This window comes from Microcaecilia unicolor, chromosome 10 (genome assembly GCF_901765095.1).
Source record: "Microcaecilia unicolor chromosome 10, aMicUni1.1, whole genome shotgun sequence".
NCBI classification, from domain to species: Eukaryota; Metazoa; Chordata; class Amphibia; order Gymnophiona; family Siphonopidae; genus Microcaecilia; species Microcaecilia unicolor.
Genome location: NC_044040.1, coordinates 96,589,293 through 96,606,051, shown reverse-complemented (window position 1 = coordinate 96,606,051; position 16,759 = coordinate 96,589,293). Strand labels below are relative to the sequence as shown.

Here is a 16,759-nt window from a genome sequence, read left to right as displayed (position 1 = left end):
TAATAATGTTTGTAGGACAGGCATCAAGAAGGCAATGAGAGCTAACATATTTCTTAAACAAAAGCTTAAAATCATGCTATGAAATAGTGTTAAATTCCTATCTACAGGAATCCCAGCACCATAAGATTATAGTATATCTAAAGCCAATGTAGAAGAGGAAAGAGTTGAGCATATATTCTGAATCTTATTCTGAAAATATTCAGCGAGCAAATCTGCAATAGGAGGTTTAACAGAAGACAGTAGAAGAATAGAAGGAGGTGTTAATAATGAATTGATCATTTGAAATAACTGTTTAGTATTATTCAAAGCTAATCTAATTACCCCAATATTGACTGGACATATATCTTGTCTGGAAATGCCAGGGAGGTAAAATTCCTAGATGAAATAAATGACTGTTTCTTGGAGTAATTGGTCCAGGATTTGACAAGAGGGGGAGCTGATTTAGATTTAAGGCTCCTTTTACAAAGCCGCATTAGTGATTCCAGTGCCAGCAAATGCGACGAAACCCATTTAAGTCCTATGGTCTTTGTTGCATTTGCCATGCCAGAAATGCTACTGCAGCTTTGTAAAAGGAGCCCTTAGTCTTTAGTGGAATACAGGACTTGGTGCAAGAGATAACAGTGTTGGTTCCGCTGGGAAACAGTAACCATAATACTATCAAATTTTAGTTAATAACTGTAGCAGCATTTAACTTTTAAAAGGCAACTATGATAAACTGAGGAAACTAGTAAAGAAAAAAGCTTTAAAAAGCAGCTGCCAGGTTAGGAGTTTAAATAGGGATGAAAGTTGTTTAAAAATACCATCTGGAAGTCCAAACCAGATGTATTCCATTTATTAAAAAAGGTGGAATGAAGAGCAAATGACAGTTGACATGGTTAAAAAGTGAAGTGAGAGAGGTTATTAGATCCAAAAGAATATCTTTCAAAAAGTGGAAAAGAATTCGAATGAAGAAAGCAGGAAACAATGTATGCACTGGCAAGTTAGATGCAAAGCATTGATAATGATGATTCCTCTGGCCAGAGCACTAGCCAAATATGGCCTCAATCCCTTCATTTACGCTGACGATGTCACCATATTCATCCCTTTTAAAACTGACCTGTCTGAAATCTCCGATAAAATAAACACAGGTATGACCACTCTAACCTCTTGGGCTGAAGCTTTCAGGATGAAATTAAATAAAGAGAAAACAGTGTTTAGTCCTATCTTCTCAACATTCTCCACTCATCCCAACTACTCTTAGCACCCCAGAGGTTAAACTTCCCATATCAGACAAATTGAAAATCCTTGGAGTAACGATTGATAGTCATTTATCATTTATCATTTGAAAACCATGCTAAAGTCATCAACAAAAAGATATTTAACATAATGTGGATTTTGAAATGAGTGAAATCATATCTTCCCTTGGACACCTTCCAGAATCTAGTACAATCCGCTGTACTCACACATGCAGATTACTGCAACAGTGTTTTTTTTAGGTTGTAAGTCCCTAATATTGAAAAAGCTCCAGACTTCCCAAAACACGGCAGCCAGACTAATTTTCGGCAAGTCAAGATTCGACAGTGCAACACCTCTTCGAGAGAAGCTTCACTGGTTCCCCACCAGAGAAAGAATTAACCTTAAAGTCCATACAGTGATCTACAAGATATTACACGGAGAAGCCCCCACCTACATGAATCACCTTATCGACCTCCCAACCAGGAATAGTTTGACGTCTTCCCGTACTTACCTCAATCTACACCTCCCCAACTGCAAAGGTATTAAGTACAAATCCCTCTATGCATCCAATTTTTCCTTTTCAGGTAGCCAGCTTTGGAATGCTCTACCAAGACCTATCCGCACCATTAACGGCCTTTTGCCCTTCAGGAAAGCACTGAAGACCCATCTTTTCAAGATAGCCTACCCTAACAATTCAACCTAACCAAAACTTGCCCACATGATTCTTATTGACAATTGTTTTTACATTGACCTTGTTTCCCATTATCCTTTTTGCTACCCCATATCCGTTCCTTTCCATCTTCCTACGCCTACCTCCCAATGCTCATTCCTTCTGCACCTAATTCCTTTTATGTTCAATTTACTTATCCGTTAACCCCATTATTCTGCATTTACTACAAACTGTTTATTCTTCTTATGACTTTGTAATTCTTTATATTGTTACTATGTAAGCCGCATTGAGCCTGCCTTGTGTGCGAAAGCACAGGGTACAAATCTAATAAAGAAAGAAAGAAAGAAAGAAAGAAGGAAGGCTAAAAGAGAAGAAACATACCATAGAAGCAAAAACTCATAGTAATAATGTTTGTAAAACAGGTATGAGATTTTATGAGTGCTACTCTATAAAAGATCCGCTCCCTTCATACAACAATAGCACTATGCACATAAATGGTAACTAACTTAAGATGCTGGCAATTATGCCTGCTGACAGCAGGTGTAAATGCTGGTGCCTAAATTAGGTGCCGATAGGGTTTATTCTGAAACAATGCATGAAATTCTGGGAATGCCACTGGCCACACCCCCTTGAATTTATGAGCTATAGGATTTACATGCGGAGTGTTATAGAATATGATCCACACCTAAATCTCAATTAGGACCAATTAACATCAATAATTGGTTGTTAGCAGTCAATAATTGGCACTGATTGGCTCATTAATTAAGTTGCACACACAAATTGGTAATGTGCACTGATTTGTGTGAGCAACTTTAGTCATCATGTATAGAATTCCCCAAAATATGTATCACTAAGGCTGACCTCTGATGCAGGCGTTATGCCAAAACACTGCCAGTGTCAGGTCCTTCAGTAAAGATCTGATGTTTGTCTGTTCTTAGAGGCCCTTGGTGCTTTTTTCTCGTTTGACAGTTTTAATAGTAATGTCAAAGAAATAAAGCAATAACATAGCTCATAGAAAGAAAAAAACAGAACATAGTTGAGAAGAGTAACTTACTACATTCCTTCCATATCCAGTTGAAGATTTACATCCAGCAAGACAAGATGACATATATGTGATTCCATTGTTTCCACAGACAGGATCCCAATGATTTGTTGAACATTTGCAGTCAATGTTGCAGGGAGAAGTGAAGGTATTTTCTTGAGGTATGATTTGATGACTTCTAAAGAAAAGCAAAATGAAATAAATAGATAATGAAGATATAAAAGTGGGATAACCAATATGAAGAGAAAGCTGTAATAGAGCATGTACAGGATTATAAAAGTGAGATGACTGCTAAGACTCCTAGAATACTTCGGAATCGGTGGTGGCACTCTCAATTGGATCAAGGGTTTTCCAACCACAAGAACATATCAAGTGAAATAAAAAACAAACATATCATCACCGTGGAAACCAGACTACGGAGTACCGCAAGGATCACCGATCCTTTTCAACCTTATGATGACTCCACTAGCCAAGACCTTATCCACCCAAGGCCTTAACCCATTTATCTACGCTGATGACGTTACACTATATATCCCCTACAAACATGATTTGGCAGAAATCACCAACCAAATCGAGCTCAGCTTAAACATCATGAACTCATGGGCAAATGCATTCCAATTAAAACTCAATACAGAAAAAACACACATCTCATCCCAATACAATACAAACAAACCCACAAACATTAACACCCCAGGATACACCCTCTGTATCTCAGACAGCCTGAAAATTCTCGGAGTAACAATCGACCATAACCTTTCACTAGAGACCCAAGCGAAATCCACCATAAAGAAAATGTTTCTCTCAATGTGGAAACTCAAACGCGTGAAACCATTCTTCCTGAGGGAAATATTTTGTAATCTGATACAATCAATGGTACTAAGCCATGCAGACTACTGTAATGGAATCTATGTGGGATACAAGGATCAAATCATAAAAAAACTCCAGACCGCCCAAAACACAGCAGCCAGGCTTATATTTGGAAAAACGCGTTTTGACAGCGCCAAACCATTCCAAGAAAACCTGCACTGGCTACCAATCAAAGAACGTATCACTTTCAAAATCTGCACAACTGTTTATAAAATTATTTACGGCGAGACACCTGGATACATGACTGACCTTATCGACCTGCCAACCAGAAATACCACAAGATCTGCATGATCTTACCTAAATCTCCACTACCCAAGCAACAAAGGACTCAAATACAAATCCACCTATGCATCCAGCTTTTCCTACTTAAGCGCACAATATGGAACACACTGCCAAAAGCAGTAAAAACTAGGCTAGACCACCTCAATTTCAGGAAAGCACTAAAGACAGTCCTGTTCAGAAGAGCACCTGGACACCTGCGACACAATATAACCAAAGACCACAATGGACATTACCTGACTCTTCCTCCCCCTCTAAGTTCCCCCCAATTGTACCTACCATACATGTACCTTATCTACCATAATATCACCTTGTATTCATTCATAACTTGTATTTGTTTAGACCGGAGCCGGCTAACGCCGTTAACGGTAATATGCAAGCCACATTGAGCCTGCAAAAAGGTGGGAAAATGTGGGATACAAATGTAACAAATAAATAAAAAATAAATCAAATTTACAAGGTGTATTACAGAAGGATGATAGAGCCTTTTGTAAAATACCTATGAGGCTGCAGGAAAAACACCAGTAGCTGGCAGTATGCATTATGGGAACAACCATTCTACAAAGAAAGGTGTTCAAAGTGGCATTACTTGGGGCTTTAACAGGATAAGCAGTGGCACTTCAAACATCTGAATTTGCGTCCTACTACTACTACTACTACTACTATTTAGCATTTCTATAGCGCTACAAGGTGTACGCAGCGCTGCACAAACATAGAAGAAAGACAGTCCCTGCTCAAAGAGCTTACAATCTAATAGACAAAAAATAAATAAAGTAAGCAAATCAAATTAATGTGAACGGGAAGGAAGAGAGGAGGGTAGGTGGAGGCGAGTGGTTACAAGTGGTTACGAGTCAAAAGCAATGTTAAAGAGGTGGGCTTTCAGTCTAGATTTAAAGGTGGCCAAGGATGGGGCAAGACGTAGGGGCTCAGGAAGTTTATTCCAGGCGTAGGGTGCAGCGAGACAGAAGGCGCGAAGTCTGGAGTTGGCAGTAGTGGAGAAGGGAACAGATAAGAAGGATTTATCCATGGAGCGGAGTGCACGGGAAGGGGTGTAGGGAAGGACGAGTGTGGAGAGATATTGGGGAGCAGCAGAGTGAGTACATTTATAGGTTAGTAGAAGAAGTTTGAACAAGATGCGAAAACGGATAGGGAGCCAGTGAAGGGTCTTGAGGAGAGGGGTAGTATGAGTAAAGCGACCCTGGCGGAAGATGAGACGGGCAGCAGAGTTTTGAACCGACTGGAGGGGGGAGAGGTGGCTAAGTGGGAGGCCAGCAAGAACCAGATTGCAGTAGTCTAAACGAGAGGTGACAAGGGTGTGGATGAGGGTTTTGGTAGAGTGCTCGGAAAGAAAGGGGTGGATTTTATGGATGTTGTAAAGAAAGAAACGACAGGTCTTGGCAGTCTGCTGGATATGAGCAGAGAAGGAGAGAGAAGAGTCAAAGATGACCCCAAGGTTTCGAGCTGAGGAGACAGGGAGAATGAGAGAGCCATCAACAGAAATAGAAAACGGGGGGAGCGGGGAGGTGGGTTTGGGGGGGAAAATGAGAAGCTCGGTTTTGGTCATATTTAATTTCAGGTGGCATTGAGACATCCAGACAGCAATGTCAGACAAGCACGTTGAAACTTTGGTTTGGATGCAAGGTGAGATATCAGGGGTAGAAAGGTAGATTTGGGAGTCATCAGCATAGAGATGGTAGGAAAAGCCATGGGATGAGATTAATGAACCAAGGGAAGAAGTGTAGATAGAAAAGAGGAGGGGACCAAGAACAGAACCCTGAGGTACGCTGACAGGCAGAGGGATAGAAGTAGAACAGGATCCACCAGAGTGAACACTAAAGGTGCGGAGGGAGAGGTAGGAAGAGAACCAGGAAAGGACAGAGCCCTGGAATCCAAGTGAGGACAGGGTATCGAGAAGTATGCTGTGATCGACAGTGTCAAAAGCAGCGGAAAGATCAAGAAGAATGAGGATGGAATATTGACCTCTGCATTTAGCCAGTAATAGGTCATTGGAGACTTTAGTAAGCGCAGTTTCGGTTGAGTGGAGTCCTATGGGTGTAAGAAGTTCTGCAACTTACATACACAGGTGCAAGATTTCATAAAGCTGGATATCTAAGGGAAACAAAAATAAAAGCTGGTAAGTTTTAGATTTTTGAGGTGTTTGAGACACCCAGATAGGTATGTACAATTGCCCCTGCAATCTCTTCTACAAACAAGGAGTTAGCTGTGTTCTGTCCCCCGACAGCCTTGCACTAGTTTATAACGTGATCCTGAAATGTGTGTAAAGCCTTTACTATTATTCTCATTTCTAAGGACTTTCGCTGCTGCAGTCTCTTATTGCAAGATACATGAGCAATGCACTGTGGGTAATGTAGTTCATAGGCAGTACAACCACACTCACTTGGCTGTGTAAGAACTGTTACCACTGGTTGTGAGGCTGCCCAGACATCCTTTCTCTCTCTGCCAATCTTAGCTCTTTTGTCTTCCTATCACTCCCTGTTCAGTCTTACTATCTCTGTTCTGAGAGGTCAGCCAGGTATGACCTTTCCCTCCTATCTCTAGGACCACCCCTTGCTACCCGATAGCAGGCTCTGTTCCCATTGGACTCTATCTGCTCCTCCCTGAGCCTGTGCAACCCCCCAACACCTCTTTGTCCTTTCAGCCACGAGGCTTTCTAATACCATCTAGCCAGAGACATGGAGCATGCATCATCTTATGCCAGATAGCTCTGTCCTGCTGAAACTCCCTGTAACGAACCTGGATTTTTACCCTGAAGATATCTCCTCCCAAATGAGATATTGCACATTCCATTCACCTAGCTTTGGACTATTTCTACCTGTTCAACTACCTTTCTCCCCCCCCCCCCCCTGCAACACAACTACCTCCCCTCAGATCTCCACCTCCCACAGCCTCCAGATTAAGAAGTCTCTGTATCCTGAAGCAGCATCTTTGAACATCTATCTGTGAGTAAATTATCTGTGATTTATTCAATAAAAGCGACTTCATAAAATAATAGAGACTTCAGGTGATTGCTGTGCCAGGGTTATGCTCCATGATATTGGGGCTTCTAATTACCAAGCTCCAAGAGTCATGACAAGCTGATATTTCCAAGAGTAGGTATAATGCTGATGTCCAAACTAGAAGTCTGCTGGTTGTTGGAATTTTTCCATATTAGTATCCTGAAGACTGGATCTGTAGCTTTATGATTTAGAATTTTTAGGTAGGCCTAAATACACAGAAGGTAATTTTAAAAAGAAGTACTTATATTTATTTCTGTTTATCAGCACTAACCTCCCCTGCAGCAGCTACTCAGATAAATGTGGCTGATCTGGGCCATGGCCATCAACAGATGTTAGCAGTCATTATCTAGGTAATGCAACTGAATTTCACTACAGTGCCATGGCACTATCCAGATAGGTGCAGGGCAGTATGGGGTGTAGCCTGGGTGAAGCCAGGATTTATCCTGAGACCAGTAATATTCAGCAGTGGTATCCAGATAACCTACTGGACAATTTAGGACAGCAAAATAGCTAAGTTATCCAAATAATGGCTCCGAATATTGCCAATATCTAAATAATGTACTATAGTTCTTGTCCCAGTGTTGCTAGAGGTCCCATCAGCCATTTTGAAGGTGTGGCCATGAAATACAGGAGCAAGTGGGCATTGCTTCTACCTGTTTCTTCACTAGGCCAACAGGAACCAGGCCTATAGGCCCTGGGGGCTTGAGTGGAGAGGGTTGGTGATGTTCTGGGAGGGAGGGGGAGAGCCCATGGGAGGGTTGCTGATGTTTAAAGAGAGAGGGAGGGATATTGGAAGTGGGGGCTGCTGATATTCTAGGGGATCAAAAGTGTGAAGTTGTTGATGTTTTGTGGGGTGTAAGAGAGGCTGAGAGGAAGACTGTTGACATTCGGGTGGGGGGGGGAGGGGGGTTTTGGGAGGGAAGGAGAGAGAGGGGATCAGGAACTGACCAGATTCCTTTATGTGGGCTCCAGCTGAATTATTGGCTAGGGCCCACATAAGCCCCAGTGTTCAGCTTAAGATGAATTAGCTCCAGTTAGTCAGTGCTGGGGCCTGGACATGGCCCAGCATTGAATATCTGAGGCAAATTTTGCTCATGGTGGTCAACATTTAAAAAAATAGGCTGACTGCCATGGGCTGAAAGTTGACCATCTAAGAACCACTTTTGGGCTGGCATTAGCACATCCCCCCCAAAAGTGAGTTTATAGATAATAACAGAGTAGAAAATGCCTACCGACTCAGCCTGAGATGGGTGACAGTAGGTGACATCTGCCTTAACAGACTAAGGAGACCAAATGTAGATGTCTATAAAATGTGCATCTTGGAAAATGGGTGCGCCACCTTGTTCAAGCCTTATCATAGCCATCTGATTGTGAAGGAGGTTTACAGGTAACCATCTATCAGACACTTCTCCACCAGATTTAAGAGAACATCAGGGGAACTCGGTGTTCCAAGTCACCAAGGATGACAGTCACCAGTAGAAGACAGAGAATTCTTTTTTTTCCCACTTTAATTTTTTTATTGTAATAATTCTGTAACAGTCATTTTTGCAAAGAGCACATTGTAGGGGTATTTCCCTGTGATCTTACCTGTGATGGCTTTGGTTCATACAAGACTAGTGCATCCTGTTACAAACAAGATGGATGCTATCACTCTGACATGAATCCTACTGTGTCAGTGAGATCCAGTTTCAGCTTGAGGAAAAACACTGGCAGATTCACTGAAGCCAAGGACATTCTGTGTTCCAACCCCTCCCCTTTTATCATCCTGAGAAGCTGAAAGTGAGTCAGACTTAGCACCAGAAGTTCCAAGGTCACAAAACAAAAAACTCTGCTCGCCCAGGTACTAATTGGACGAGATCATAATTGGGTTCCGGCAGTCACATGACCGAGAGGACTGGGAAGCGGGAACTGAAGAAAGTAGTAAGGCGAAGACCCTCGGAAGAGGAGCAACCAGTCGGAGGACCTGAGAAATCCAGAAAGGCTCGGGGTGAGCCAGAGACTGTGTTTGACACCAACCTTGTGACCTGCATAACTGGTGCAATTACGTGTGGCGGAGAAATTGTCTCTGAGATCCAAAGGAGGGATGGAAACCTGCTTGCTGCAGAGAGAGACCTGCTCGACATCTAAGACACAGACAGCTGAGACAGTATCTGGGGAATCTAATCCTGTCATCTGAAGCCGTCATAAGGAGAACGGTGAGATCACGGTGAATTACTTCCTAGTCTGGGGTTAGTTAGTGGGGTTTATCTAATGTAAGATTGGTTTATGTCATCTCTTGGTCAGAGAAGAAGCTGCTACTGTGTATTTTGCATAAGATGTGTGATTTTTTTTTCATAAGGATTATTAGGATATCATTTGTACTGTTCTAATCATTACGGTACTTAGTCTAGGGATAATCAGTATATAGTCAGACAATATATTTTGGTAGTGTTCATATCAGTAAGAGATTTATAGTGCATAGAAGCCTGTGTAGAGTTCTATATTTTGTATCTTATCTATTTTCTTACTTCTAATAAACATAATATATATCACTGTGGCTTGTGTTCACTTCTCTAACAAAAACACCTGGAGTGGGGTCCAGAAGCAAGATTCCTATATATATATATATATATATATATATATATATATCACCCTAGCCTAGACAGAGCTAGTGAGTTTGTTAGACAGACTTCTGCATTGGGGAATCTTGGTATAAGTGATCTGTGGGTAACTGTTATCCTAAGGATTATTTATTTATTTTCATCCTACAACATCCTGCTCACATTTGCCCATGCAGGGGCCATCATTTGCTGGACTATAACATCTTGAACTAGCTTATCAACTATATACACTTCTCCACAACACATGTTATCAAAATAGTCCCATAAACAGTATCCGCTCCCCAGACAGACCGCGTGCCCATAGTATACACCATCACCTCTCCCGCCCCTCCAACCACATCCAACCCCTGCCCAACTTGAGAATGCCCCCTGATTCTTTGGGACACGCTCTCTCTCCCCCTCCCCCCCCCCCCCCCCCCAATACCCCCACCTCCTATAATACATAGTAGATGATGACGGCAGAGAAAGACCTGAACGGTCCATCCAGTCTGCCCAACAAGATAAACTCATATGTGTTACTTTTTTGTGTTACCTGACCTTGATTTGTATCTGTCATTTTCAGGGCACAGACCGTAGAAGTCTGCCCCGCCTCCCAACCACTAGCCCCGCCTCCCACCACCGACTATGCCACCCAATCTCCTCTAAGCTTCTGAGGATCCCTTCCTTCTGAACAGGATTCCTTTATGTTTATCCCACGCATTTTTGAATTCCGTTACCGTTTTCATCTCCACCACCTCCAGCGGGATGGCATTCCAAGTATCCACCACTCTCTCCGTGAAAAAATACTTCCTGACATTTTTCTTGAGTCTGCCCCCCTTCAATCTCATTTCATGTCCTCTAGTTCTACCGCCTTCCCATCTACGGAAAAGGTTCGTTTGCGGATTCATACCTTTCAAATATTTTAACGTCTGTATCATATCACCCCTGTTTCTCCTTTCCTCCAGGGTATACATGTTCAGGTCAGCAAGTCTCTCCTCATACGTCATGTAACGCAAATCCCATACCATTCTTGTAGCTTTACTTTCCACTGCTTCAATTCTTTACACATCCTTAACAACATACGGCCTCCAAAACTGAAACACAATACTCCAGGCAGGGCGTCACCAACGACTTATACAGGGGCATCAACAACACCTTTCTTCTGCTGGTCACACCTCTCTCTATATAGCCTAGCAACCTTCTAGCTATGGCCACTGCCTTGTCGCACTGTTTCGTCACCTTCAGATCCTCAGATATTATCACTCCAAGATCCCTCTCCCCGTCTGTACATATCAGACTCTCACCGCCTAACACATACGTCTCCCGTGGATTTCTATTCCCTAAGTACATCACTTTGCATTTCTTCGCATTGAATTTTAATTGCCAAACCTTAGACCATTCTTCTAGCTTCCACAGATCCCTTTTCATGTTTTCCACTCCCTCCCGGGTGTCCACTCTGTTACAAATCTTAGTATCATCCGCAAAAAGGAAAACTTTACCTTCTAACCCTTCGGCAATGTCACTCACAAATATATTGAACAGAATCGGCCCCAGCACCGATCCCTGAGGCACTCCACTGCTCACCTTTCCCTCATCTGATCGAATTCCATTTACCACCACCCTCTGGCGTCTGTCCGTCAACCAGTTCCTAATCCAGTTCACCACATCTGGTCCTATCTTCAGCCTGTCTAGTTTATTCAAGAACCTCCTGTTGGGAACCGTGTCAAAAGCTTTGCTGAAATCTAAGTAGATTACGTCTATAGCACGTTCCTGATTCAATTCTCCGGTCACCCAGTCAAAGAATTCAATGAGATTCATTTGGCACGATTTACCCTTGGTAAAACCATGTTGTCTCAGATCTTGCAACTTATTGCCTTCCAGGAAATTTACTATCCTTTCCTTCAGCATCGCTTCCATTACCTTTTCAATAATCAAAGTGAGGCTTACCGGCCTGTAGTTTCCAGCTTCTTCCCTATCACCACTTTTGTGAAGAGGGACTTCATCCGCCGTTCTCCAATCCCACGGAACCTCTCCCGTCTCCAAGTATTTATTAAACAAATCTTTGAGGACCCGCCAGAACCTCTCTGAGCTCCTTCAATATCCTGGGGTAGATCCTGTCCAGTCCCACGGCTTTGTCAACCTTTAGCTTTTCAAGTTGTTCATACACACTCTCTTCCATGAACGGTGCTATATCTACTCCATTCTCATTTGTACTTTTGCCAGTCAATTGCGGTCCTTCTCCAGGATTTTCTTCTGTGAAAACAGAACAAAAGTATCTATTTAGCAAATTTGCTTTTTCTTCATCATTATCTACATAGTGGTTCACAGCATCTTTCAGTCTCACAATTCCCTTTTTAGTCTTCCTCCTTTCACTAATATACCTGAAGAAATTTTTGTCACCCCTCCTTACATTTCTAGCCATTTTTTCTTCCGCTTGCGCTATCGCCAGACGTACAGTATCTCTCTCTTGGCTTCTTTCAGTTTCATCCGGTATTCCTCTCCGTGTTCCTCTTCTTGAGTTTTTCTGTATTTCAGGAACGCCAACTCTTTGGCCTTTATTTTCTCGGCTACCTGCTTGGAGAACCATATTGGCTTTCTTTTTCTCTTGCTTTTATTTATTCTCCTTACATAAAGGTTTGTGGCCCTATTTATAGCTTCTTTCAGCTTGGACCACTGTCCTTCCACTTCTCGTTCGTCCTCCCAGCCCATCAGCTCCTTCCTCAGGTATTCACCCATTTTACTAAAGTCAGCATGCTTGAAATCCAGGACTTTGAGTTTTGAGTGGCCGCCCTCCACTTCAGCCGTCATTTCAAACCAAACTGTTTGATGGTCACTGCTGCCCAGGTGGGCACCCACTTGGACATTTGACACACTATCCCCATTTGTGAGCACCAGATCTAGTGTCGTTCCCTCCCTCGTGGGTTCTGTTATCATTTGTCTGAGCAGATTGAAATTTCCCATCAACAGAAACTCTCTCTTCTTTCCCAACTTTTGAATATCTGCGATCAGATTTTTATCTAGTTCCTCCAATTGTGTCGGGGGTCTGTAGACAACACCCATGTGAACAGAGGTTCTATCCTCTCTTTTAAGGTGATCCGTATCGCTTCTTTCTTTCCCCAGGTCCCTGTCATTTCAGTCGCTGCGATATCATTTCTCACATACAGAGCTACTCCTCCACCTTTACAACCATCTCTATCCTTCCAAAATAGATTATAGCCTGGTATGTTTGCATCCCATTCATGGGAACCATTGAGCCACGTCTCCGTGATTGCAAATACTCCACCATCCTAAATGTATCTCAATCGCTGTTGTAATCAAGCCCATCCGCCTTTATGTCGCAGTACCCCCTCCCTGCGGTATGCCGTTAGGCACTCCATTTGTATTAACTGACCCAATATGCACTTCCAATCACCCAGTGTTGGGGAGTCTGCCCTCTTCCAATGCTGTGCTATGAGGCACTTAGCTGCTGCCAACCCCCAGCACAGCCATTTACTCTCCTCCCAAGAATCCCTCTCATTATGTAAGCCCAAGAGGCACACCAAAGGACTGCACACCAAAGATGATCCAATCAACTTTAGCAACGCCTTCAAAAGAGCCTGCCAAAAGGGCACCACCCTGGGTCATGTCCACCATTTATGTAAAAATGATCCCAATTGAGAGTTACACCTCCAGCATAGACCCGAAGTACCCAGGTACATCTGCTGCAGCCTCTCCAGTGTGTAATACCATCTAGTGAGAACTTTATATGCATTTTCCTGCACCAAAACACACACCGAAGCTTTCTGAACCTCCCCACAAATAGCTTCCCACTCCTGATCAGAAAAACTGCAATTTAAATCTGCTTCCCAAGCCCCCTGAAAGCCAAATGGTCTGGGATCCCAGCCCCCCCCCCCCAAAATTTATATATCACTGATATAGGTCTGGGCACCCTCCTCAATAAAAGCCACAGGTTTTCCAGACTTTCCATCTCTTGAGGGTTCTCCCCCCTCCAACCTAATGTCCCCATAAAATGTTGTATCTGCAAATAAGAAAATATATCCCCCCCCCCCCCCCAGGCAGGCCATACCTGGAGCACAGTGTCTCTAAACTCTGCACTCTACCCCCCTGCAGCACAGCTCAGAAACTCAATATACCCACCTGTTCCCACCGCACAAATATAGCGTTTTCTTTCCCTGCCCCACTTTTCGGTTCCCATCGCAAGGACGCAAGTGTAGCTACCCTATCCGTCTGTTCCCATTTCCTCTGCACTTCTCCCCACAATACCACCAGATGTCTTATGAATGGATTTTGTATCCCAGCTAAAATCACTCCCGTGCCTTCAGTAGTCCATAAATAGGAACTCAATGGCCTATGAGGGCTATACGACAGCTCCACCTGGCTAGCTGGCTTTATTATCCCCCTCTCCCAATCCAGAATCATCCGCAGTTGAGCAGCATAATAATACCACTCAATATTGGGCACCACCCTGCCCCCCTTCTCAGGAGCCCCTCAAAACACACGTCCCACCAAACAGGGATATCTATCCTCCCAAATAAACTGTGACAAAAAACCCTGCAGTTGTTTAAGTGTCCGTCTTGGAATTGCCACTGGTAGTGCCTGAAACAAAAATAACAACCTAGGCAGCACATTCATCTTCATTACTGCCATGCGCCCCCACCAAGAAAGCCACAATCCTTTCCATCGGGATAGCTCCACCCGAATTTGGTCTATGATGTTCCCATAATTGAGATTATACACCTTTCCCAGATCCTTGGGAATCTGAATCACCAAATATCGAATATGATGCTTTGCCCATTTGAAAGCATACAGTGCTCTTAATCTACTCTCCTCCATATTGGTTAAAGAAATTCCCAACAGCTCACTTTTATCCATATTAACCTTTAAACCAGCATATTTTTCAAACTCCCTAAGGATCTCCAACACCGTAGGTAGCGTCTGCTCAGGATCCACCACATAAAGTAGCACATCATCAGCAAACAAAGCAATACGATGTTCCATCCCCCCAACCCTAATACCCCGAATATCTGGGTGCTGATGTATCATTTCCGCCAAAGGCTCTATGTACAAAGCGAACAAGAGAGGCGACAAAGGACATCCCTGTCTAGTCCCTTTACCAACGGGGGAAAAAGATGTATATCCCCCATTAATATTAATGCATGCCTTCGGAGCTGCATAGAGGGCCTCCAGCCAAGCACCAAAATTCACTCCACAGCCCATCCAATTCAGGACTTCTCGAAAAAATACCCAACTGACCCTATCAAAGGCCTTTTCTGCATCTATAGCCAACATAGCTGTGCTAGACCAGGATCTCTGCGCCTCCCATATTAAATGGAGAGTGCGCCTTATGTTATCACCGACTTCTCATGAATCAATTTCAGCAGTACCCTTGCCAACCTGTTAGCCAGGATCTTGGCCACTATCTTTGCATCCACATTCAGGAGTGAAATAGACCTATAGGAACCACAAACAGTGAGGTCTTTCCCCGGCTTAGGCAGGACTGTTACCCCCGCCTCAGACATGGATGCTGGGAGCCCGTTACCCTCCAAAGCTCCATTACCCACTCGCACCAATAGATCTCCAAGCTCTTCCACAAAGCACTTATAAAACCTCACCGTGTACCCATCTAATCCTGGTGCCTTTCCATTAGGGAGCTGTTTTATCACTCCCTGTACCTCCCCTATTCTAATAGGTTCCCCAAGTTGAGCTCTTTCAGACTCATCCAATCGGTGTAATGGAACCCAGTCCAAATAGCAAGCTATATCTGCAGCCGATGTACCCGCAGAAGCACTATATAAATCTTGATAATATTTCACAAAACATTTTCCAATATCTAAATCAGTATAGTGCCATCCTCCCCTATCATCTTTCATCTTTTGGATAAGGGAGCGCCCTCTCCTCGCCCGTAAATAATGGACCAACGTTGCACTGGATTTATTGGCAAACTCAAAACTCTGCTGTTTTAATTTAGTTTTCATAAAATCCACGTCCGCCACCTGCAATTGTGCTATTTCCCCTCTCACTTGTTTAAGGTCTTCCCATATCATAGTAACATATAGTAGATGACAGCAGAAAAAGACCCGCATGGTCCATCCAGTCTGCCCAACAAGATAAACTCATGTGTATACCTTACCTTGATTTGTACCTGTCTTTTTCAGGGCACAGATCGTATAAGTCTGGCCAGCACTATCCCCTCCTCCCAACCACCAGCCCCGCCTCCCACCACCGGCTCTGGCACAGACCATATAAGTCTGTCCAGCACTATTCCCCGCCTCCCAACCACGAGTGCAGCATCCCACCACCGGATCTGGCACAGACCGTATAAGTCTGCCCACTACTATCTTCGCCACCCCCCCCCCCCCCCCCCCGGCTCCACCACCCAATTTCGGCTAAGCTTCTGAGGATCCATTCCTTCTGCACAGGATTCCTTTATGTATATCCCATGCATGTTTGAATTCCGTTACCGTTTTCTTCTCCACCACCTCCCGCGGGAGGGCATTCCAATATCTGCGGCATAGGGTGTCTTTTATGCAACTTTTCTAAGCTCATGTTAACCAAACTGGTTTGTAGTCAGTCTTTTGGAAAACCCAGTTGCAACCTTGTTGAGAGATAAAGGATTTGTGATAGTTAAGAAGTCTGGGAACAATACACCTCTAGTATCTTTAGTGCTTTTAAGTTTTCTAATAGCTATTTTGGGTGTTTTACTCCTCCATAAGAAACTACTTAACAGCTTATCTAGTTGAGAATAGAAGGACAGCGGGAACATTAAGGGGAGCATACTGAGAATGTAGTTGACTTTAGGAGATATCATCATTTTAATAGTTTCAAGGCGACCCCACCATGAGAGAGAAAGGGGGTGCCAAGAATGCAGCAATAGCTTAAGGAAATTAAGAATTGCCTCAGCATTATATTGAATGGTATCAGTCAAAGAAGTATACAGATCAATTCTTAGGTATCTAATTTTTGGTTTGGCCCAGACCAAACCAAAGGAATTTGTGATATCAGGGAGAGAATAAGAATTTAGTGGGAGGAGCTCAGTCTTTTCTTGATTAATTTTGTAGCCAGAAAAATATGAAAATATATTAACTTGAAG

At 43.3% G+C, this 16,759-nt stretch overlaps 1 protein-coding gene across 3 annotated transcripts in view; it reads right to left on the bottom strand.

The window, feature by feature from the left end:
* Positions 1-16,759, bottom strand: part of LOC115479359 (solute carrier organic anion transporter family member 1B3-like) — a 699,693-nt gene that overhangs the window by 124,288 nt on the left and 558,646 nt on the right. For all 3 annotated transcript variants that reach the window (XM_030217247.1, XM_030217249.1, XM_030217248.1), the window contains one exon: positions 2,940-3,105. In XM_030217247.1, the coding sequence (XP_030073107.1) occupies positions 2,940-3,105 (166 nt within the window). The remainder of the gene's footprint in view (positions 1-2,939; positions 3,106-16,759) is intronic.